Source organism: Lagopus leucura, unplaced genomic scaffold, assembly GCF_019238085.1.
Source record: "Lagopus leucura isolate 7727_CA_CO unplaced genomic scaffold, USGS_WTPT01 Super-Scaffold_100008, whole genome shotgun sequence".
Lineage (NCBI taxonomy): Eukaryota > Metazoa > Chordata > Aves > Galliformes > Phasianidae > Lagopus > Lagopus leucura.
In genome coordinates, this window is record NW_024962265.1 from 29,499,053 (window position 1) to 29,523,037 (window position 23,985).

The window sequence follows — 23,985 nt, forward strand, 5'->3', positions numbered from 1 at the left end:
ACTGTATTATAACTGTATTATAACTGTATTATAACTGTATTATAACTTTCAGCAGCTATGATGCAAATATATACATACACAGTTTGAAGGGAAAAGCAGTCATTGCAAGGATAACTGAAGTAGTAAATACACTTTTAGGTGAGAAAATGCAAAATAGGATACAAAATGTGTGTTCTGGAGAGCTGAAAGAAGGTGAAAACTTTGCTGAAAACTTTGCACCTCTTTTATATGTATTGCATATTTTCCATTTATGGATTTTTCACTAACAAACTGCTGAAAACATACTAACAGTATTCTTTTTATGAGGCCATATTGTCCAAATAATGTTACACTACTCCTCAGCTACTCTTTTTCTCCTTTTAAAAAAAATTTCTTGTGCTCCTTAGCTACTCATTATGCAAAATTAGTTTGTGTACATTCAAAGTGCTCCTCCTGGAGACACCAAACAATGAAAAGCCACAATTGTTTCTGCTACATAACAGGAGATTTATTGCTAGCTGTTTTACTAACTGCTCTAGTAATAACAGGACTAGCCCTCTTCTACTCCAGGCTTCAATTTTTCAAGGACTTGAAATGTGAGCTAAATTCCTATTAAATCAATGAAATCAAGAGCACAATCTTAAATATTTTATGCTGAATACACAGCAGATATTGGGATGTTGATTTAACTGTACTCATTTTGAAATGCTTGCAAACGTTCATCTTTTTTTAACTGCTGATTTGTAACAGATATAAAAGCAGTAAAACTTCAAAATATTGCAAGGCAGTAACATACAGATAGAAGCAGAAGGAGCTACAGTATCTACAATACAGTAACTCAAAGTTTATTTTGAGCATTGGTGTACACTAACCAGTCATTTCTACAGCTAAGAAAGGATTCTTCACTGCTACCATTGGCTGGAAGGGCACTATGGAAACTAGTCCTGAAGCACTCATTCCAGCAGGTCTGTCTTCTCGTCTACAAAAAAACAGGAACATGCAAAATGGAATGATTAGCATTTAATACACAACCATGCATTGAAATTAAATGTCAGCTACACTTCAGCTCAGAAAAAGCAGGCTCAGCATTAGTACCATTTGCCATCACATCAAATGGGAATTTTGAGACTGAAAAAAACAAAAAAGAAACTTAGCATGCACTCTGCAAATAAAAATCATTTTTGCAGACTGTTCATAGTAAAATCCTTAGTGCTTCATATAGAAATCATACATAAATGAGCCCAATATTTCCTGCTTCACAATACCCGTTTCTGCTACCTAATGAACCACAGCAAAGATCTTCAGACAAATCCCTTCTGCTCATTGCATGCTTGATCTAAAGAAAACATATGAGCAGCTGGGATTCTTCTTTACATTTAGATAGAATTAGAAAATTCCAGATTAAATGGTATGTCTGTTTACTGCACCCTCACACAGAAAAAATCCTCAGAATCACCTTTATATCTCAACAGATACCACTTTTCATTTCAGGAGTTAACAATACCTAACAAACCACTGCATGCTAGTGCACTGCTTCTTGCACTGTGATCAGTAAACAGCTTGAATCTGCTGCTGTGCATTGGGCTGGCTACAAAAAAGGCCCTGAACAATAATCCTCTAGACAGCTCCCAGACTGACACACTAATCTACAGTGACCTGCTTTTGCCACGTATCCTATCACCTCAAGGGCTAACGTCAGCTGGAATTTGACTGAGACATTCCTATTCATTCCCCATCATCCATATTTTAAGATGGGAACTTACAGAAAATATTTACTCCAAAGAAAAATAAACTTTGTAAGACATACATTATTTATGTCTCAAGTATGTAGTCACTTTCTACATGCTCTATGAAACTCAGGCACAGAAAGCCAGCTTACTGTACCATTATCCATTTTATCGCAGTAAGTTTCTCCTAAAAAGCTGTTTTAAAAATGTTTTAAAGATGCTCTGGTTTTGAACATCAGCATTTTCATCTCCATCATAAAAAAAAAAAAAAAAGGTTTCCAACTGTTCCACAGATATTTCCATTAAGTGCAGTTAGTAAATGAGTGCTTCCTTTCAAATGTTGAATGCACACTGGATAATTAAATTAAGCACTGTATGTCCTCCCAAGTTTTACTTCTCTTTATTCAGATTTTTTTATAATCTATACTGCGAGACAATGCTACTAACTGGTACAATAAATCACAGAAGTTAGATACAGAAGTACTGACCAACCTCAAAACCAAATTAGTGCTTGATTTACTACCAAGCACCACCCTCCCAGTCCTAAACCTCTTCAAATCAGTGAAAAGCAATGTTAACTCTAACTGGGAACATTAACAAAAATTTTAAATACCTAACTTAGGAAGGGGAGGCTGGGGCTAAAGACAGCCTTATAATTACGGTGGCCAAGGATGAGATATGTATAAGGGTCAGCAGCTACAGAATGCTGCATGCTATAGTACCTGCCCCTACAACACATGCAACAAGGCAGCACGCAAAATAAGGACCTGAAGAGTTCTTCCTCTCAATTTTTAAACTTCAGGTAAGACAAAACAGTGAACACCAACACTCACACTTCAGAGATGTGGTGGATGCCCTGTCCCAGGAGACTTTCAAGGCCAGGCTGGGGACTGGCCTCGGAGCAACCTGACCTAGCTGTGCTGTCCCTATTCACCACAGGGGAGTCAGAGATGGCCTTAAAAATCCCTTTGAATTCTAAGGATTCTATGATTCTAAAATGAAATCAATTACCCACAACTACCTCATGCAAACAAATTTAAAGGTTAGCTTACCATGATCAGGAAAGCCCTCATCACTAAGTTGAGACAGAATCACAGAATGGCCAGGGTTGGAAGGGACCTCAAGGATCATGAATCTCCAACCCCCCTGCCACATGCAGGGCCACCAACCTCCCCATTTAATACTAGACCAGGCTGCCCAGGGCCCCATCCAACCTGGCCTTGAACACCTCCAGGGATGGGGCATCCACAGCCTCTCTGGGCAGCCTGTTCCAGCACCTCACCACTCTCTCTGTAAAGAATTTCCCTGTCACCCAACCTAAATTTTCCCTCCCTCGACTTAAAACCATTTCCCCTTGTCCTGCAGTTATCAACCCTTTCAAAGAGTTGATTCCCCTCCTGTCTGTAAGCTCCCTTTAGGTACTGAAAGGCTGCAATGAGGTCACTCTGCAGCCTTCTTTTCTCCAGGCTGAACAAGGCCAGCTCCCTCAGCCTGTCTTCATAGGGGAGGTGCCCCAGACCCCTAACCTGAAACCTGAAATATTTCTGAAAGGAGGGAAAGCGGAAATCAAACAACAGAACTTTTGTAGGTGCTTAAAAATTCCACTTAGAACATGTATTATAGGCTAAAAATTATGAACAAAAATAAGAAAAATAAAAAAAAGAAGCCTAGGAAAACCAGCATTCACATAGAAAACTCCTATTAAAAATGAACTTAATGCAAACTAGAATGTCCATGGCTTATTCCTAACAAATTGGTTAGTTACTACTTTTCAAATTTTCATAAAAAATAATGGAAATTCTCATATCCTTCACATAATGATACTTAGGTTAACAGTTGTAGCTGATCCCACCCTTCTTTTGATGAATAAAGATGAAAGTAGGGTAGTTACAGTATTTTAAATGTGACATCCTAATCTAAATGAAAATATTTACCACCTCAAAAATGTCTGAGAGAGAGAGAACATCATACTATGTATTCTCATCACTTCTTTCACAACATAGCAATATAAACTAAACAGTTTTGCATCATTCTGGAATTAATGAACTTAAAAATAGGGCGAGATGCTGTTTGAAAGATGCCTTCCTGAAAAAAAAGTTTACAAATGTTTCATTATCAGAACCAACCTTGCTTACCTTCACAGACAGAGCTTTCTTGTTTTGTTTGTCAGACAAAAGACTACCTGTGTGAAATAAGCAGAACTGTGATCTAGACTTTAACATTTCAGTTTTTAATTGTTCATTAAAAGTGTTAGCACAACCAGATGCTACTAAAAACGTATCCCAAGATGATCTGCAATGTGCTTACACAACTCCAGTAAAACTGTCACAATAATCTTTCATACATCAACTACTTCTCATTTCTTGTGATACTTGCTTACTTTCAGAAGTTCTGAATACACAGAACAGTGCCTGTCAACTGAGCCTCATAATACTGCTCAGAGCTTCTTGTTTCTGCACTTTCAGTAAAAATAAACTTTTTGGTTTTTGCTTATCATTAGCTGTGTGTCAGCAACAAGTCATCTAAAATGATCTTATACTGAAACTAAATACAATTCCTCTGTGACTGAAGTGGAAAAGGGAGTTTTACCAGTGAAGCCAGTACAGCACTTTCTGATATTGCAGCTTTGTACTTCCCAGCTTCAATTCCCTGGCATTAGGTTTATATGTGCAAATATAAACAATAGTAATAATATACCAAAAAAGTAAGCACATCAAGAAAAGTACTTCAAGAGTTGCACAATAAAACCCAGCAATTTTAGCAAACAGAGAACATATAACAACTTACTGCATTTCTTCTTCACAACTTTCCTCAATTTTGCTGCTAAGGACCCTCTGTCTGAGCACACAGCTCTTCTGCAACATTAACAGAAGACATTACAAAAGCAGCAACATTCAGGGCGTACCTAAACTATGAGTTTATACACTCAAAATCAGTTTCTGATTCAAATAATTTTTATGCTCATAAACCAATATTCTGACTGCTATTAACACCTAACCTTGTATCCTGTACATCATTTTCCACGTATTAAATGCTGAAGTGCTTTAAAAAGGTTAAGGATAGAAAAAAAATCCATTTGCACAACAAAATATAATTTTCTGTGTTAAATCTGAATGGTTAACCTTGCTTGATTTCATGGAAAACCTGTGAAAGGTGTCACAACTGGCTGATGTAAGTATTAAAAGAATACAGAAGTCAAGAGTGATTCAGAGAGGTGAAACAATCTTTTCTAGCAATAGTTAAAAAAAAGAAAGGTAATTTACTTTCAGTTATCTTTTCTGTAGTGAAGTCTTATCTCAAGGACTCTGTGTACATCACAAACTCAATGAAACAGTGACTTTAAATTATCAGTATTTAGTGACATTTATCTGTGTAATCTCAATCTTCTCATGCAATACAACAAATGTGAGAAACAATTTTTTTCAAAACAGGAGCACCATTTCCACACCTTCCTCTCAAACTCACTAGAATGAAAAAAGCTGTAGGCTGCAGCTGTTTTATGGCAAAAAAGAACATCATTAATGTTAATAATACGCAAGAAAAAAGGGCTGGCCTATTCAATATATTCAATTATATTATATAATTAATTATATTCAATATAAGATGGCTGAAACATGTTTTACACATAAAACCTTATCCAAAATTAATGATTTTTTCTTTCCCAAGGAAATCTGACAAAAGAACTATTTCAGATCTCAAGTAAGAAATACATTGCTCCATACTTATTGATTACAAGAGTATTTAAGATGAAATTACAGCAGCAATAGTAGTAGCAGCTCAACTACCATGGGTGGAAAACAGTTCATTTTTAGACAAACTTTTAAAAAACTATTTTAATTCCAGGCTGTACATTTCTGTAAGATTTCAACTTCAATTTTTGATAATTCAAATTAGAATGCCCTATATTAAGTGCAATACCAACCTCAGGAATCTTCTTATCTTTGCATGGCTATATTTTTCCTTATTCCAGGTACAGTACTCCTCATCTTTCTTTCTCTTTTGCTGTTTTTCTACCTGAATCTGCATTGAAAAAATGAAGTCAGTCCAGACTAGAAACCTTAGTAAACATAGGCTTTAAATGTATTCAAGTTCTCTTAAGGTCTACACAAAAATAAGCTCAAACAGAAGAAGTTGGAACTACTCTCAGATTATTGCTTTCTTCATCTTGCAGTTCACAGACTTGTAAGCTTCTTCCTCCATTAAATGAAAAAATCTTCACCTTGATACGTATGCTGACTATGCCAGAGACGCACAGTAATTCCACAGCATCAGAACCCCTGAACATTCAGCCTGCCACAGCAAGGATCTCATCTACGTACTACTACCCCTCACTGAAAATTTGGTAATGAAATTTTTGCAACGACAAAGTTACTTCGTTGGCTATTTCTATTTCTATTATTGGCTATATAAATGGCTTTCCATTTCTCTCAATAGACATCTAATATTTCCTTTTTCTGGAATCTCAACTGTGTTATTTTGGAAGCTGTTAGTGTTCTACTCATGAATATCATGATGGACAAGCTGCCCACGTGCTGACATCTCTCCCGCTAACACTGACCACTACATCAACAGTTCTCAGTACACCTTCCATCTGTCCCGGCTGCTCTTTTTCAGAGTAGGGCCCTTCCTCCTTGTCTGCTTTTCATAGTGCAGATCTGTGAACAAAACCCCTTCAAACCAGATTTTGATAAGGCCCTGAAACTCTTCCAAATGAAAACTTCAGTTCATCTGTCTTCAGCTGCTGCTGTGGTTGTTCAGAAATAAAAACAACAGAACGTGCTACATATGGCTTCTGCTGAGAAGGAAGCAGCCGCAGCTGTCACCTTGTTGCTCAGCAGTTGAGTACCTGGGGCTCTAGAATCACAAGAAATGGCCAGGAGGAGCCTGTTTCCAAAGCATGACCAAAAGCAAAGCCAGCAGCTTCACAGTTTTACCACAGAACCTCAAACTGTGCATAAAAATGTCAGCATCCTTCCATACACGTTTCCAAAATAGTCTATTTTCAGAAGAACTGGAAGATGAAAAGATTCAGAAATTTAGGCTCAGCAAGGCTTAGTATTAACCGATTCCTCCTTCATTCATTAGTTTTTGTTCCTGGAGACCATGAACATGTAAGATTTCTCTTAGCTAAAAAGAATATACAAGATCACATGCTTATTAATACAGCACTTGTTTACATAACCTAGTTTAAAAAAGTACTTGGAGGCCAATTACTGTGGTTCTATTCCTGAACGTATCAGGAATGTTCAAAAACAGTACGCAGCACCAATAACAACATTATGATTATTATTACTGTAAACATTTTGTTTGAAAAAAATTATTAGAGCAATTCCTAGCTTCAAGTGCCTAATATAAACATTACAGCTGTAATTATTTCATTAGGGAGTCTTATTTAACACAGACATCAGAATAAAAGGCTGCAGCATAACTCACACATTAATACAACTGAAGCTATGTAAGAAAAAGCAGGCCCAAAACATACCTTCCTCTGATCTTCTAAAGCACCAAGCTGACATACTGCTCGAAATGGTCTGCGATCAATAGGACACGAAGCCTGTGTCTGAAAAATTATTTTTCCCATTAAAAATCTATAGTAAGCTATGAAAAATCTCAGGCTTTGGTATTTTTATTCAACAATATAGTAACTAACAGAACAACAGGAAGTTAAATCCCTGGTAGGTAATGCTGGTTTTATACCAGTGCACAAACGTCCTCATTCCCTAATGCTGAGCACAGAATACTAACAAACATTAGGAATAAAACAGTACATAACTACAGGACGTAGGTGGAGGCAGATGTCATACAGAGCAGTTTCACTTCTCAATTTCAGTCCTCTAACAAGTGTGGAGCTCACTGGCACATCTCCTGATGTCTGAGCTATTCAGCTTTTAAATCCAGCACTATCTTTTTAACAGAAATCAAACAAGTCATTCCCTGCCAGTCAGTACTGCTTTGATCTCTGTTCAAACTTCCCAACCTTTCTGCCACCAGCGCGTTGTTTTCACAATTCTCTGCTGCCTATTTAGGACTTTTCATATTTAACCTTTGCTGTCTACTACATTGTGGCACTTCCAATACTGACCCAGAAGCAACAAAACATTAGAAAGTTTCCACATACAGTCAAGAATTACAATGCACTGCTGGTTTATTGCACATTGCCAGCAAGTGTTCAAGATGTAATTATCTTCTTGCGCTTATCTGTTCCTCCCTCAAGTTCAATGAGCAACAGTGCAAACGGACACTCTATTATTTAGTAGCACTGGCAGCAATGTAACTAAAGAAAAAAAACAACACCAGAACAACACCAGAACTCCAAACAGCCCACCATCCAAAAATTCACACCAATGGAGGTGAAAGAGCAGAAAAAAAGCAACAAGCTAAAACCAGAGTCAATCCCCTTCCACAACCTTTCCTGTAATATCTGTCCAGTTTTCTGATAAAAAGCACACAGGATAACACCTTTGCTCCACTTATGCATTTATGTGAATGCACTACTTCTCCCCTTTTCGCAGTCTACGAAGAGAACTGACTCCCATATTTAAAATAACTCAAGTTTTACAAAACACTTTGCAAAAGAATGAAACAGAAGGGTACTTCATCCTACAGTTACACTCAGAACAATAAAATATTAATAGCAATAGAAAATTCAACTGAAACTTGGCTCCGCTGGGTGACAGAATCCACTCGCAGAGAAATCCATATGGAACAAGATAGTAGCTTTTGCTGCTACAGAATCATTTATTCATTTAATTCCATATACATGTCTGTTGGTCACCCCCTCCCTTCACTTTAGGAGCCATTAGCAGAGCAGTTCTGAAGTCTTTAAAAAAAAAAAAAAACAACCACAAAAACCAAACAAATGCAAACACAAAACTCAACATAAAGCCTTCAGCTCTAATTAACTCACTATACAAGAACCAATATACAAAGTGTATTTTTTCCACTCTTAAGAGAACTTTAACCCTACTTTTTATTTATGCAAGTAAGATGTAGTATTACAACTGCATGAGCAATTACGAGAAACTTGCATGTGAACTCTGCCCTGAAGTTCAGTGATGAATTTCTAGTCTTTTCATCAGGACTTTTCATTTTCCAGCTGATTCTCTTCCTTTCTCAATTTCAGACTCCTCAACTTCCTTATGATTCATGTAACTCAGTCCCCAAACCTTGAGCATTTGAACAGCTTCCAATTTCAATTGAAGTAGACAGAAAAGTTGAACTGAATTAAGAAAAAAAAACAGCTAAAAAAACCCCAGCAGACATGATACTTGCATGAACAAGTTTTTGAACAGGATAAGTCCTTACCTCCTCCTTATGAAGCTCCAGAATTTTATTCCAACTAAAAGCTGTTTCCCCTATTGTGGGATTTTTTGATTGTTCCTGCTGTGTTAAAATTAGCATACTGGGCAATTAAGCAAGATCCCTAAAGGCTCAGATTACAACAGTTTTTGTCCTGCAGTGAACATACAGCTGCCCTGCAGTAACGTGGTGCTCAGCTGGCATATCTGGCAGTATGAACCTGCTGCAAACTTCTCAGTAGGTATTTCCATTCATACACATATCTATGACTGCCACAGACAGGAGGAGGCACAGTTTTCCTAGTAATTCTTGGTCCTATTTCTGGATTTTGGTTAACTGGAAGTTCAGTTTTTGAAAGACAATCTGTTCTGACATTGAATTTACACATGAACATTAAGTTGTGCTCACAAGTTTACATCATGGTAAGTTATGTTCATTCACAGCAATGACATATCGTAGAATGCTAAGTGTTACTAGCAGCAGTTCAAGTGACAAGCATTTTTACTCCACTAGGAAAGAGTTCACTTTTACATGACCAGTTTTTCCTGGAGAAATGCTTAACAGTTACACATGGTTATAAGAAGCAGAAAGAGAGGAAAACAATCTGGAAGAATCAGAAGCTACAGTAAGGCTCAGATATGTTCAGAAAGACTAGATGTTTTTTCTACTCCTACCCACTTGCTTTTCATAGCTCTAGCAATATCTGACAGTTTGCAAAACATCTCAAGAGAATTCTCAAGTGAAATTCCAGAAAGACAGGACAGTCAAGTACACCACTGCCCTGTGCTCCCCAGCTGGGTACAACTGCCTGCAGCCATGAAGAAATCCAGGTTTCTTTGTCTATACTACACTTTTCTATAAACGCATCAGTGGAATTGGAAGCAACAAAAAAATTGTCCTTTTTCCCAATAGCGAGGCTAAACTTACGCTACAGGACGAAGTTGGGGGGTAAGAAAAGATGGCTACACCTTTACAATAAGAAAGTAGGAAGAACGGTTGCCTTCTACTCATCCCTATTGTTATTTCTTTCATCTTTCTGTCGTTATTTATATTGAAAAGATGGCTCGGTGAACAAAGGTGACAAGACATCCTTTTATTCAAGGCAAGTCAGCCCATCCTCTCTGCTGAGTTTCTATCCAAGAAACATTACGAACAACGATGAATGTACACTATCCTTTTGGGGGGGAAAAATACTTGAGAAAAATAGCCATTGATACAGAACAAGTCCACACAGTAGCTGTCACTTTTATTGGCCAGAACAGGGTGTGTGTATCACAACCTTAGAAGAATTACAATTCCATACAATATCATAATTTAACATAGATATGTAAAACTTGGAACAAAAAAGAACACGTATTTAATATAATCACACAGCCAATACTTACAAGTTCTATTCCCAATACTACTTAGAGAAGGTAACTCAGCATGCTGTTCAAAATCCCTGTTTTACTCTCTACATGAAAATACCTTGCAGCTTCCATGTTTGAACTGGTAACTCTGCAGCAACCCCTTCTCTCACGTAGCCTGCAATATCTGAACAATTATCTTCATACAGCACAACAGTATCAACAGTAAGTGTTCATGGAGCTGTAACTCCCTGAAAAGCACCTGCACATCTGCTCCTGTTCTGAAGTTCCCTGAAAACACATTCAATAGTATTTTAATTGCTTCTGATGATCCTCTAGCAAAATCCTGCTTTAGCTCTACAGGTGTAACTTGGTATTCAGTGTTCTTTAAACTGCTACCACAAAACAGCAACCTCTAATCTGAAAGACAAAGCGTCCCTTACTTTTAACAGCATCACTTCAAACAGCATTTGAACAACGTGATGAAGACAAAGGCTGCAGCAGTTACAGGTCTTGGGAATTTTTAGAAAGCTACTCAAACAAGTTCAAATTAACCCAAACAGTTCCGGAAACATTCCTCAACAACTCTGCTTCCATCTCCAGTGATACAAGACACCACAATGTGACATGCAGTGAGACATCTCTTTACATCTGGATGAAAAGATGACATCAGGAAATACACTTGCATTTTCTAGAAACAAGTCAGAACCCAGGATGACTTTTTTCAGTTTACCTAAAACAATAATAAAAACTCCAAGCAACAAACCTACACACACACACACACACACACACAAGCTTCCAAAACTTCTGTAGCCATGCTTTAGAAAAAGTACTGTAACTTTTGAAGCTTTTTTCTTTTTTTCCAAAAATATCACTGCTGTAAATGAAGATACAGAGCACATAAGAACAGAGATTCCAGTCTCAATATCTAATCAACACACTAATTAGTTACTATGTAAATAGCTGTTTTTTCTCTACTAAAGGCATTCCAGCTGGGAGCTTTTACTTCTTATCCAAAGTAATCATTTGTTGCTCTTATATGCCATGTTAGACTGACAAGTATTAATGGAATAGTGGCTGTCTTTGGGAAAGGATAAAATCACTTATGACCTGTAAGGATTTGTAAAATTATGATGAAGAACTACTATGTCACTGTACTTTCTTTGATACTGTCTCACAGGGAGAACTTCAACCCATGCTCAGAAACATTCATGCAGTTTTATGCTGTACCTCCCTAACAGATTTGTAAGCTGTGGCATGAACGTACTTCACTCGATAAATCTGCCAAGAAAAAGATGTATCAGAGAACGTGTAATTTGAAAAGAATGTGTAGTTGGGGAAAAAAAAGCCTAGGTTTTCCACAATGACTTTAAAGAAGTCTTCCCTCAGATCCACAGCCTATGTATTCATGACCTCAAACAAGAAGCTTTTTTCATATTTAAGTTTTCAGGCTCACGGCTTCTTTGAACACACTGCATATTCAGTTCATGCATATAACCCTAGTACTGCTCACACTGCTTTGCACTACAGCAGATCACTGTGGAACATGATGCCACATTAGCTGCTTTCTTAAATGTGCCCCAAAGCTTTGGAGAACTTACAGCTAAATGCACTCCATTTCCAAACTCTCCAAATAAGAAAAAAAACAAATGAGAGAAGCCAGGAACAAAGATTAGGAGAGATATGTTTACTAGGGAAGGGCCACTAAAAGAATAAAAAAATAAAAGGTCAACTTATCTCTTGCACAGTAATGTTGATAAAACAGAAAATGTTAAATCTTTTTTCAACACTCTTCCTCTCATGACTGCTCATAAGAAAAAAATACTAGAAGAACAATTATTCAGCATATTTATTAGCAGTCTGAAGAACAGAAGGAAGTTAAAACATCTACAGAAAAGAAGAGTAAATGTTTTATGTCCCCTAACTTAAAACTGTCACCTTTGGCTAGAATACAAAACAGCTAAGAGTTCTCCTCGAATGCATGCAGGCAGGAAGGATAACCTTGCTGCTACAGAAGCTGTCTTAGTGGAGGTGATTTTGCAGATACTCTTGCTATCCGATAGACATAAATACCTAGTCAACCTCCTTTAAGCTTTATTTAAATGCATTCAGACCTCTCCTGGAAACCAGAATACATGCTTACCCATCTATAATTTTGACCTGCTTTTACTTGTACCAGACAGGGAACATGCACACAATTACTTCTGTTGATGTAACACAACCATACTGATGGTATTTGAAGACTCTAGAGGAGCTTTTATGTAGGCAGAACAATATTATCATGCATGCATTCCTTACACTGAAGGTAACCCTTACACTTTCCTTCAGCACTCTCACTGAATGCTGAGTCTAACAGCTTTAGCTTCAGATCGAGGCATTTAAGTTCTCCGTACTCTGTAAGACTGTCTAACAGCCATACTGAAAGACAAAAGCCTCAAGCTTCAAAGTCTACATTAGTAAATTACGGTGCTAGCTTACAGAGGTGAGTGACAGCAAGCAGAGGATGAATGACACTTATGCTTGTCTCTGCACGCTTACTGAGAACACTCCCTGCCACTTCACCAGTCCAGGAGCAATTAAAAGGAGAGCACCAGTTAGCACGGTCAGAAGCACAAAAGATGACTTTAATAGAATAGAGGAGTTTAACTAACTAAACTGCAGTGCTACTACATATTCATGTTTAATCACTGGGAGTTAATGTATCCTGTGTTCTGTGGCAAATATGTATTTTAGTCCATGGAATCAATCAGCAGTTATTCACTTAGAAGGAACAAAAAAAACCCCTAACATCTTCTTAAAAAGTACGATCTTCAGAGCAGTATGGCTGCTGACTGCAGTAAGAAAACCTGCTGGCACAGCGCACGTCCCTGGAGCTGTAATACTGGACATCTTCCACAATTTGAAAAGCAAAATTGCAAATAGCCTTACCACCTGCCTAGCTGCCCCATTTTCAGTTAGGATCTACACAGGCACACATAAAAGCCATAAATTATCAGAAAAAAAACAATGATCATGTACAATTTGATTATGTACAGTTACATTTCAAACCAGATGCAACACAGGATAGGAAAATGTCCAACTTGAACACAGATTGCTAGTAAGGTCATTGAGCATACAGTTGTAGTTACATAACAGCACCACGAGAATGTAAACATCAAGCAAAACCTTTGAGAGTTTTAGGCTTTTTATTTTTAACTGTTCTCCAGTGCTCACAGAAAAAGTAAAACTCTCATGAAACCTATTTATATTCAAGAAAGAATATCCACTCCTTAAACAGCACCTGGTAACATATTTTTAAATGAGCAGGTAGTTTTGATATCTTAATTATTCCAAAGGACTTAAAAATGACTGTTTTGTTAATTCTTTAGTTCTTGATTGATCATTAACAAAAACTAGCAGAGAAAGCAAGCCTTATGTAACAAGTTTCTCAAAAAGAAGAGAACTATTTATTTATGTACTATTTATTAACACACAGCACCAGCACACTTCAAGTGGACACGTGCTTGTAATTTTTGCTGTCAGTCCAAGCTATAAAACCTCACCTCCTCAGAGGCAAAGCCTCTTCACGTTTATCAGAGAGCTTTCAAAGCACTTAAAAACTGAATTATCACTTTAGGCAATGCAGTTTCACGCACTGAAAAGGTCCAGAACCAGAGGAAGGCTGGGTGGTTTTACCCATTAGATATCACATGTGGAAAGAAGCAGCATAAGCCCTCTACAGCATTAAAAACAATCCCCATATTTCTGCAGCAACAGATCCAGTTCACGTGTAAACTCTGAAGAGCAGAAGTTACTTTTATTCTACTTCTATAGCATTTCATGCCAAAATAAATTTGACATGACAACAAATTTAAGAGATGGCAAGTGAACGATACAGAACAAAAAGTTGTTTTCCTCATTGTCTATCAGATGCTTTTCAGCTCACCGTGAACACACTGGAATGCAGCAGCAAGCCTTCAGCCTACTGTAATGCTTTCTCTGTAACGTCAGTGCTGATTGCCATAACAACTACCAGCTAAGGAAGTCGGGATAAAATTGTGTATGAGAATTTCCTGTTCACTGCTAAACAAAAGCATTACAATTAATCACTTGCAGAACAGAAAATCTGGCAATAGGAGACTTAAAGTTTGTCACCTGTTCTGTGATTACAAGCCAGATTTCATCCAATAATTTTTGATAGTCTGAAGACCACATAAAATCTTAAGAAATGATCTGTGATACTGTCTACCTTTGATAATAAAAGAGCACAAAAATTAAGTTGGTTGAAGAGTACATACACATCTTACACATATAGGTACACACACAACAACCTTTCTAAAGGATAAACTAAAATAACCATTTACTGCAGAAGAAATCTATTGCAAAGAAAGTGTCTTCTGTAACAACCTATTCAAAAGCACAAAAGAAAGACAAAGTAGCAACCCAAAGACTTAATGCATTGCTTACAAGGCACATAGGATGAAAAAGGATTAAACAGAAAGGAGGAACAAGGGGACAGAATCACAGAACCGCCAGGGTTGGAAGGGACCTCAAGAATCATCAAGCTCCAACCCCCCTGCCACATGCAGGGCTACCAACCTCCCCATTTAATACCAGACCAGGCTGCCCAGGGCCCCATCCATCCTTGAACACCACCAGGGACAGGGCATCCACAACCTCTCTGGGCAGCCTGTTCCAGCATCTCACCACTCTCTCTGTAAAGAACTTCCCTTGACATCCAACCTAAATCTTCCCTCTCTCAACTTAAAACCATTTCCCCTTGTCCTGCAGTTATCTACCCTTTCAAAGAGTTGATTCCCCTGCTGTTTGTAGGCTCCCTTTAGGTACTGAAAGGCTGCAATGAGGTCACCCCACAGCCTTCTTTTCTCCAGGCTGTCCTCCAGAACAAGCCCAACTACCTCAGCCTATCTTCAGAGGGGAGGTGCTCCATCCTCTGATCATCTTTGATTAAACAGAAGGATGAACAAGAATTTGTTCAAACAAGCAACTTAAAGGTTCCAGCCCTATCTACAGAGGTACAGGTCATCTAGTTATTAAATAATATATTTTAAAAAATTCTGAATATCGCTCAAGCCTTTCAGGAGTATTCTAGAAAAGTCATGATGTTATCAGACTTGTATTGTAAACTAACAGGAAAACCAACTGGCTTCAGCCCTAAGAGCTCATAGTGTGCGAAGCAGCACGTAAGTAAATAAGATTAAGCTTGACTGACGCTGCAGTATTATGACATGTACATAATACTATCTGATTTTTCAGACAGCCATCGTTGCTTTTTTACTGTTCCTTAAACTCCTTAAACCATTAATAAGGCATGATACCTAGTAAAAGCCTACCACAAAGTAATACATCACATTAAGCAGAAAGTTTCCCACTGATATTTACAAGCTGGTCATTCAGACACTTCTGTATGAAGTTAGACAGTGTAACTTTCTTAAAAAAATAAAAATCTATAACTATTGGACACAGTACAGCTTAATAACAGAAAAACAACACACAGTTTGCTTTTCAGTCTTACCTCAGCCCATTTAAGAATACAAGTCATGCAGAAAGCATGACTACAGTTCTCAGGAAAACCAATCTCCTGTTCCAGAAGGCAGTTCAGACAGATGGGGCATGTGTCACCGTCATGTAATAAAGTAGAACAGGAACAGCTTTCTTCTGTTTCTTCACCTGGTATTATTAACATTCACTTAGAATTTTTGTCTGTTTTTGAAACAAAGTCCTTGTAGATTTCAGTAATAAGGTAATAAAATACAACCATATTTTATTAGAGAGAAGAAAACTAATCAGATTTTCAAGTCTACTGCAGTCAACGTGCTGACAAGAGGAAAAGTTACAAGCTATTCCAGGTGAAAAATATCATACAACATTTCTTAGAATGCTGTGCCATGATTTGCCATTAAAACAAAGGAAAGTTAGCCCTAGGACTACTAGAATTAGGAAAGCATCACAAAGTATTTCCCACTGACTATGAAGTCATTTACTTACTGCTCTTCTGAAAGCTCCTCATATAATTCACTGTATCCACAAAATACATTACTCCAGCATATCATCTATTCATCTTTGCATATACATTCTTTCCCTTCAGTTTTCTACTTTAAGAACTACTTTAATCCAAACATCCTCAGATATTTAATATCTAATAACGTACATTTAACAAAAATGGAAGCATTTTTTATTTATATTGGAAATAGTTTTATAATACCAACTGTGACAAGAACCATTCTTCAATGGTTTTCACTCTAAGTTAATTATTTTTTTAATAACAATTGCCATTCCTATTTTTGCCCTGCTATTAGAAATCAACAAGTGAAATCCAGAATTCACAGGAAAGGACAAGTGCACTTCAAAGGCTGAAGAAAAATATTATGTTGAAGCAGTGGTTACGTTTACACAACTTTCAGAACAAGCAGCATACCAATTCAGGAACAAATTCAAAATCTAACCTTTCACAGCTTGAACTTGAATAATACAACTCGGATGCTTTTATACACAGACTTTACCTTCCATGCCTTCGTGCTTTTGACCTTCTGTATCTTGAATGCACTGCTTTTTGTTCCTCATCTTCTTACAAAGTAGTCTGGAAAACAGAAACAGTTTACACAGTTCATTTATGCTGCAACTTGAAGATAAAAATGCCCACTATGGAAATAATGAGCGCTCTCAATTTCATTACACTTTGTAGAGTAGAAACACACAACATTAAGAGTCAGATACACATCATTTACACTGTTTGTCTTTTATGAGTATCATTAATGCTGTCTAGCAACTGGTTCTTCCAACTTTAAAACTGTTTTTCGTGCAACAAATGCAAAGTTTTTGCACATTTTAAGACTGCCAACAGTGCTTTAACTTTTGAAAGTTAAACACATTACTAAGATTCTACGCAAATCACTCCGTTTAACATTGCAGTAAATAACCTACTTAAATTGTCCTTCATAAATGGTCGAAGCAACCAAATTAAGTGCTGAAGAACGAGAAGAATTGGTTGCTTTTCACCCCTAGCATCACAGCAGTTGTTGCAAGGGAGCAAAATGAAAGCAGCTTGTATTTGCTTCCTTCTTGCTTTTGTTTGCATTTGGAACTATTAACATCCAGGAAAGAAGGGAGAGCTGTAATATCAAACAAGAGACCATTTCACCTGTGTTTGTCAGTGAAGCAACAGGAAAAGCAAGGACCATCCTTTTAAGAGGTATCCAAAGGAGTTGTATGGAAGAATAGCATGGACAGAAGATCCTTCAGATCCATTTCACAGAGGTTGAAAAAACTTGATATACTGCTCAATTAAGCAGCAAGTGTGTGTTCTTTGGATGACTTCTCTACAACATGCAGAATGAAATACGCTTGGAAAAACATTTACACTGAGGTCTGAATCTCTTGCATTTCAAACCCTGTGGTCACACTGGACATGCTATAAGCACCTGAAGTTCCAATCCAACAGCTCTACAGGACCAGCAACTTTGTTCTGAACTTTATAAAGCTTTTTAAATTTATTATTTAAAAGGACAAATTAAAGCTTCACAAATGACTGAATGACAATGAACAAGATTTACTATATAAGCACTCAGACCTGAGGCAAACTTACTGGTATCTCAAGCCCTGCTCTTTAATGGCTTTACCAGAAAAAGCAGGAAGAGCTGAGAGCATCACCATCACATTTGTCAGCTAAATCTCTGTTGCATAAAAGCTACACTGGTTTTTGCTTTGCTACCTGGATATCTGGTAGTGGGAGAGGCAGAATTTGCCTCCTAAAACTTTTCTTCTGATCGAATCTTTATTGTTTGATCTTTGCAGTAGCAAGTGTTTTAATGATCCCTCTTAAAAAAAACAAAAAAACAATTGAGAAATGAGATGATCACAGATAGCCATTATATCACACATTCCCTGCTTTTGTAGGCAGTCCAAGAAATCAGGGCTCTAATCTATGTGTCCTAAACATAGTTTACTAAAGAAATGGTCAGAACTGTGAAACTAATTAGAAATCTGTAGTTTGAATCCTAATACCATCAATGCTCCCACTACAAACTACTTCTTAAATTCTCCCCCAAAGGATCACGTTATTCAAGTTGGTGGGGAGAAGGAAGGAAGAATAAAACAAAAAAAAATATCTAAGGAAACGAACAGTGGTGCATTTATAGTGATACAACAACTGACACATGAAGTCATCATACTTTTGTTTCTTTTCAGGACTTTCTGTACACCCAGCAAACAAATTGCAATAACTAGATATAGACATCCTCCAGTAATGGTCTATGGACCCGTCTAGACAAAAGTAACGCTTGTTTATTTTAGAAGGAGGACAGAAATCAAGATGGCCCAACAAAATCTCCAGTAAGCAAGCACAAAATGATGCCCAACACGAGTGTATTCTTGCTGCCTTAGGGGACAAAACTCAGGAAACATTTGTATATGATCTCTCAATTTAGACACACGATGCATTTGAACTTAGAGGAGTGATCTGTTTTGACTGCTCTGTTTACATAAAACATTGTATGTTAAAGAGAATGTCTACTACTTCCATTTTCATTTAATAACTCAAAAGAGTTCCAAAGCTGAAACAATAATCAGACACTCGTGCAATGTATGGGAACACACTTGGTTTAGAAGATGACAGTAACATCCTCTATTTCCATCTTTTTTTGGGTAGTATGAAGCAGGGCTCTGTCCAGCCCTATGCATTTTGATGGTCTTTAAGAAACCTTGGAAGGTTTAAGACTCTTCCCTCAGCAAGCATATTTTTAATGGAAAAAGCATCCTGATAATTAGACGTGTGCAAAAACAAAGTTCAGTAAGTCATGATAGGACACAGAGCATCCTCTAGATATCTCCATATGGACCCACCATGATCTGCGGACCACTGGAAGGCTGACATCCAACTGCTGATGAACATCTTAAGAACTTTAGCCCTGGACCATCCTAGAGATGGGCTGAGGAAATGGCATTTCCAGTGGCAGCTGAACATTTGAAAAGCTTTTCACCTATCACTTAACAACGCGTATCCTGTAAGAAGAAACTATTGGGTGTTCCCAAGCATACATCAAGAACCTCCAGTTCTCTTTTATTTGGAAAAACTTGCCAGTTGTCTATAGTACCTGAAAGGTTGATGCGTTTCAAGTGACACCACAGTAATGTTGTTTGCCCTTCAATAATTGAGGACTGAACTGGGAATCTGGAAGCACTTATCCTGGATTTATTCCTTTTTGCAGAACTTCTTAAAAACAGAACCAACAGGCACTCTCAAAGGAGACCTTATAAAGAGGATCTTTACTTATGGTCTGTTTGACTTGCACCTTGCCTTCATTCACAAGAGGAATGTCATAGAACCAACAAACACAAAGCAAGAAACCAACTCTAACAAAGGAACAGCTCTTCTCTATAGGTGGTTTAAGCCTATTTATGTAGACTCAGAGTCTAAAGAATCAGAGCTATTCAGGCAAGGAGACACTGCTGATTTTAAAAGTCCATCCAAACCCTCTAAGGATACAATTATCCAAGACAATTAATCTAAAAGCTGGCAGCCACCAAAAGCAGCAGCTCTGTTTCTCACCAACAGTGATAGTGAGCAGGCTCAGCTAACTAAGAGCCAAACGTGCCAAAAAACAGCAAAGAACAGAATGGGTGAGTGAAAAGATAAAACAGGACCTTCTCTTCTGATGGCAGCAAGGTGCTGGAATAGCTGAGACTTGTCCAACTTTCTCCCTAGAAGGATACACCAATATGGCCAACTCAGTCAGGAACTGCAATGGGCTCCCCAGGGCACCGATCATGGCACCAAGCCTGCTGAGCTCAAGAGGTGCTGCTCAACAGAATCACAAGCATTAACATAGCTTCTGGGACAATCCACACAAACACTGGCATTTCTGCAAGGTAGGAAAGGTATCATGTTCGACCAAAATCCCTAAAACCAATTCTCTTCCAAATATCCATCGAAAACACACTGAAGAAAGTTACCCTATACACCAGTACAGACTGTGCTATCACACAGCTGAGCCTCACTTTATGAGGAAGCTCATGAAGTTAAAAAAAGTGCCAACTCTGCACCACTGGTACATTCAGGCTGACCACTGACTACCAAGATGGCCAGTGCTTAGGTAAACCTAGTTCACAGTCTAAGAACTAAATGAAGCTAGACCTGTTAGCCAGCAAGGAAAAAAATAATTTTGGAAGTTGTAACAGCACAGTCTCATTTCATTCGATGTATATATTCACAGCTAATACCTAACTTGTAATTCAGAGCTACGTTATATCCCTTCTGGTTCTTCAGCCAAACTTCTCAGGTTTGTAAGAAAAACCCCTTTCTGCTCTGACAGGCAACAAACCATGCTGTAGCCAAGTCTCTGGCAGCTCCTGAGGATGCAGAAGTATTGAGGACAAAAGTCACAGATCTTCCCTAGGCATTGGAATAATGCTGCTGCAATAAAACTGCCATTCATAACACTGCTTTCCAGAAGTGTTCTGAATCAAAAGACAAATCCCTAATCTTCACAGAAATTTACAGCTTGGCCCACATCAGCTCTAAGACAGAACAAATGCTCCCTGGGTTTAATGCGTGTCATGGAGCCACAGCTAATTGCCCACATGCAGAAGCGGGCTCATTTAGAGTAACAAGGATGAACAGAAGGTTCTGAAGACTAATACAAGATGATGAAAACTATATTCACAGAAGTTAAGACTGTTCCATTTTGCTTTCCAAAACTATTATTTTCAATACTAGGCAATAAGCATTGTACTTGTTCCATATGCTGCTGACAGAACACTCAAGCACAGTGACAGACATAACAGAAATAAACAAGCAAGCAGTAGAAAACAGGCCACGTAACACTCTCTCGAAGTGTACAAGTCAGCAATAAGGAGTTTCTGCTAAGTAACCTATGACTAAATTGTGTGAAATTGAGATTTACAAATAACAGGAACTAATTGCAGTTAGACACTACTGTTATGGTACACACAGCTCAAGCAACTACACCAAATCAGCACAAACACTTAAGTCTGTCTCTTGCTGCTGGAGGTCCTTAGCCACACGTACACTTCTGCACCCAGCAGGGTTAGTATTACATACCACAGCCAGCAGAAATGGCTCAGTCGTTTCCAAGAGCAGTTAAAAAGTGCTTTTTTTCTACCCGCTTGGAAACATCAATATTTTCATGCTTTCCACCAGAGAGCAGATACGTGGCAGTAGGTCACTGAGGCCAAGTATATTCTTGCCACACAAGCAACTCTTCCAAACCCAGCCATGTCAAAAACCTGGAAAAAAAAAAAAAAACAAAACTACATTTACTCAAACTTCGTTAGTCATTCTATTTACTTTTCCCCCATAAACTAGATCCGTGTTCAGCATACACTACTAACTTGAAGTTCCTGTCCCATTGCTACACTGCACACGCAACATTCCCACAAGATGAATGAACATACTTCAGCCAGTGCTATGGCAACACAGCAGGACTTGCTGCAATCACTTCTCTGATGCTAAAGAAACCAGGAAGACATCTTTATGTTTCTTAATAACATCCTGAACACGCCCAAGGAGCTGGATTTAAACTGCAGGCATGCAGGAGATGAACTAAAAAGACCTTGCAAAGACAGTGAAAACTGGAAAAGCTAAGGCCTTTCAGCTGTAGAAGGAAAAAGGATTGCAAAATTCATACAGACATTCACACATAAAGCTAATACAACATACTAGAATTATGAAACCCACCGACTCACGTAGCATTTTATGGATTTACTTCAATGGAAACATGCAAAAGACTGCACAGAACCATACCCATGCTCTTGTTAGAACTATACAGAACTGAGTCCCCCATTAAAAGTCTGCTGCTCTTTTATTTTAAAGATCAGATAAAGCATTTATGATACCATATGCTCTTTTAGTAGCTGTGAAAAGCTGAGTTTCTGTAAGAAGTAATTTCAGCTTGCAAGTGTTCAGACACTGATTTAAAAGCAAATCAAAAAGACAAAGAAAGTAACATGGCCATTCAAACACACGTTTTGCCTCACAAAGCATGCTCTTAGAAAAATATTATGTGAAAGCTAAGATGTCAAAAACACAGCCCTCAAGATCCTTTTCACTTTGAATAGCAGTATTTTATAAGCATAGGTCAAAGACCTCTTATAAATCTTGCACCAGAAATGCTTTGCTTTTGGGAATAGGTGTAAAAATAAAGAGCTTACAAAGGCTTTTATCATGACAATTGAAACGGTTTTGAGCACCACTGTATTTTGCAGAAAATCTCCTATGGTATTTGTAGAACAAGGCATTAGATGCCAATTGAGAAGTAGTAAGACAGATGGGGAGTAAGCAGTTGCAATTACTGTTCACTTGCTTTCACGGTTCTGACTCAGTGATCACTTTCAAGATAGCTAAAACAAGCTAAAAAACGCAGCTGAATAGAAGGAGTGTGAGAAGGTTTCCTTGATGCTGATAGCGACAGACAAAATGTAACAGGAACTATTTGCCATGAAAGTGGGAAAAGCCAGACTTGAGCATAAAAATCTACATTGAAGAATCACAATTATATTGATCTAGAGTGAAGGATATACTTTACCTTCTTTGCTAAGGTATCTTAATTTAGCAACATCTTGAAATCCTAGGGAGTTCAGACCTAACAGACAGCTTTTCAATTGTTTCACGGGACTTGCAATTACTTTCTGTTACACCTACCTGTCCACAGGGGCCACCACCTTTTGTGTCACAAGTAGCAAACTAAGAACATTCAAGAAAAGCTAAACTGCACAGAAGCGCTTATTCAGCAGCTGTATAGAAAGCAGAGTATTTCCTCCTCTCCCCCTCCTGGATCTTCACAATCACCCAAGTAATTCGTTCAAGCAGTCCAATTAACACTGCTCATCTGTTGTGAGAACACAAGCATCGAGTATCATTATGGCTCCATTTCATTTCAAGTTTTCCACTTCTCCTGTGGAACACCAAAGGTAGAAAGAAGCGTTCACTGCTGCAGCACTGTGCTGCTGATAAAGGTATGGATGGACTTATGTGAGAACTTGAAATCCACCAGCATCTGGATATATCTTTGTTGTTAGAGCTGCCAGTCAAACAAAAGCCAAGTAGGAACACAGGTGTTAACTCACTTGATGCCAGCAATAATTCCGAACACTAGGAGCATCAGCCAAGTTGACTAATTCACAACAGTACTTCTGAAGGAAAATCCACAGTTAAGTGGTACTTAAAGTCAGAGCAAGTGCATTTTAGTGGGAGCTCACCAATCCTTACATCGAGTGCACTAAGACAGCCATTACTGCTAGTGCCTCAAAGAAGTGATCAGATACTGCAGTTTGCCACAGCACTTGGCTTCTGGAAACTGCTTCTAGAAGACTTCTTCAGTATTCTACTTGATACCACGGGAGTGAAGAAATATGAAATAATCTCAAATGTAAGAATGCCACCGGCCACAGAACGAAATTAAAACATTACCTGCACATGTTTGCTGTGATGGTAGACACTGCACACTGGTTGTTCCATATACCAAACTGTGACCTAATGCACAGACCATTAACCAAGTTATCCTCAAACCTCTTTAACCACAAATACACGAGAAGCAGACAAAAATTTGCTTTACAGAAGACCGACCAAATAATACCCAAAAAGTTAAAACTCAAACTGTGTGCTCTCCTGGGGAAGA

The 23,985-nt window shown here is 38.0% G+C and overlaps 1 protein-coding gene across 2 annotated transcripts in view; it reads right to left on the bottom strand.

Annotated features, from left to right (window-relative positions):
* Positions 1–23,985, bottom strand: part of SCAF11 (SR-related CTD associated factor 11) — a 41,982-nt gene that overhangs the window by 14,848 nt on the left and 3,149 nt on the right. For both annotated transcript variants that reach the window (XM_042872448.1, XM_042872449.1), the window contains exons 2-9: positions 21,411–21,595; positions 16,855–16,931; positions 15,867–16,021; positions 7,189–7,266; positions 5,629–5,726; positions 4,494–4,561; positions 3,842–3,888; positions 852–958 (exon numbers count right to left, since the gene is read on the bottom strand). In XM_042872448.1, coding sequence (XP_042728382.1) covers positions 852–958; positions 3,842–3,888; positions 4,494–4,561; positions 5,629–5,726; positions 7,189–7,266; positions 15,867–16,021; positions 16,855–16,915 — 614 coding nt within the window. In that variant the 5' untranslated portion in view covers positions 16,916–16,931; positions 21,411–21,595. The remainder of the gene's footprint in view (positions 1–851; positions 959–3,841; positions 3,889–4,493; positions 4,562–5,628; positions 5,727–7,188; positions 7,267–15,866; positions 16,022–16,854; positions 16,932–21,410; positions 21,596–23,985) is intronic.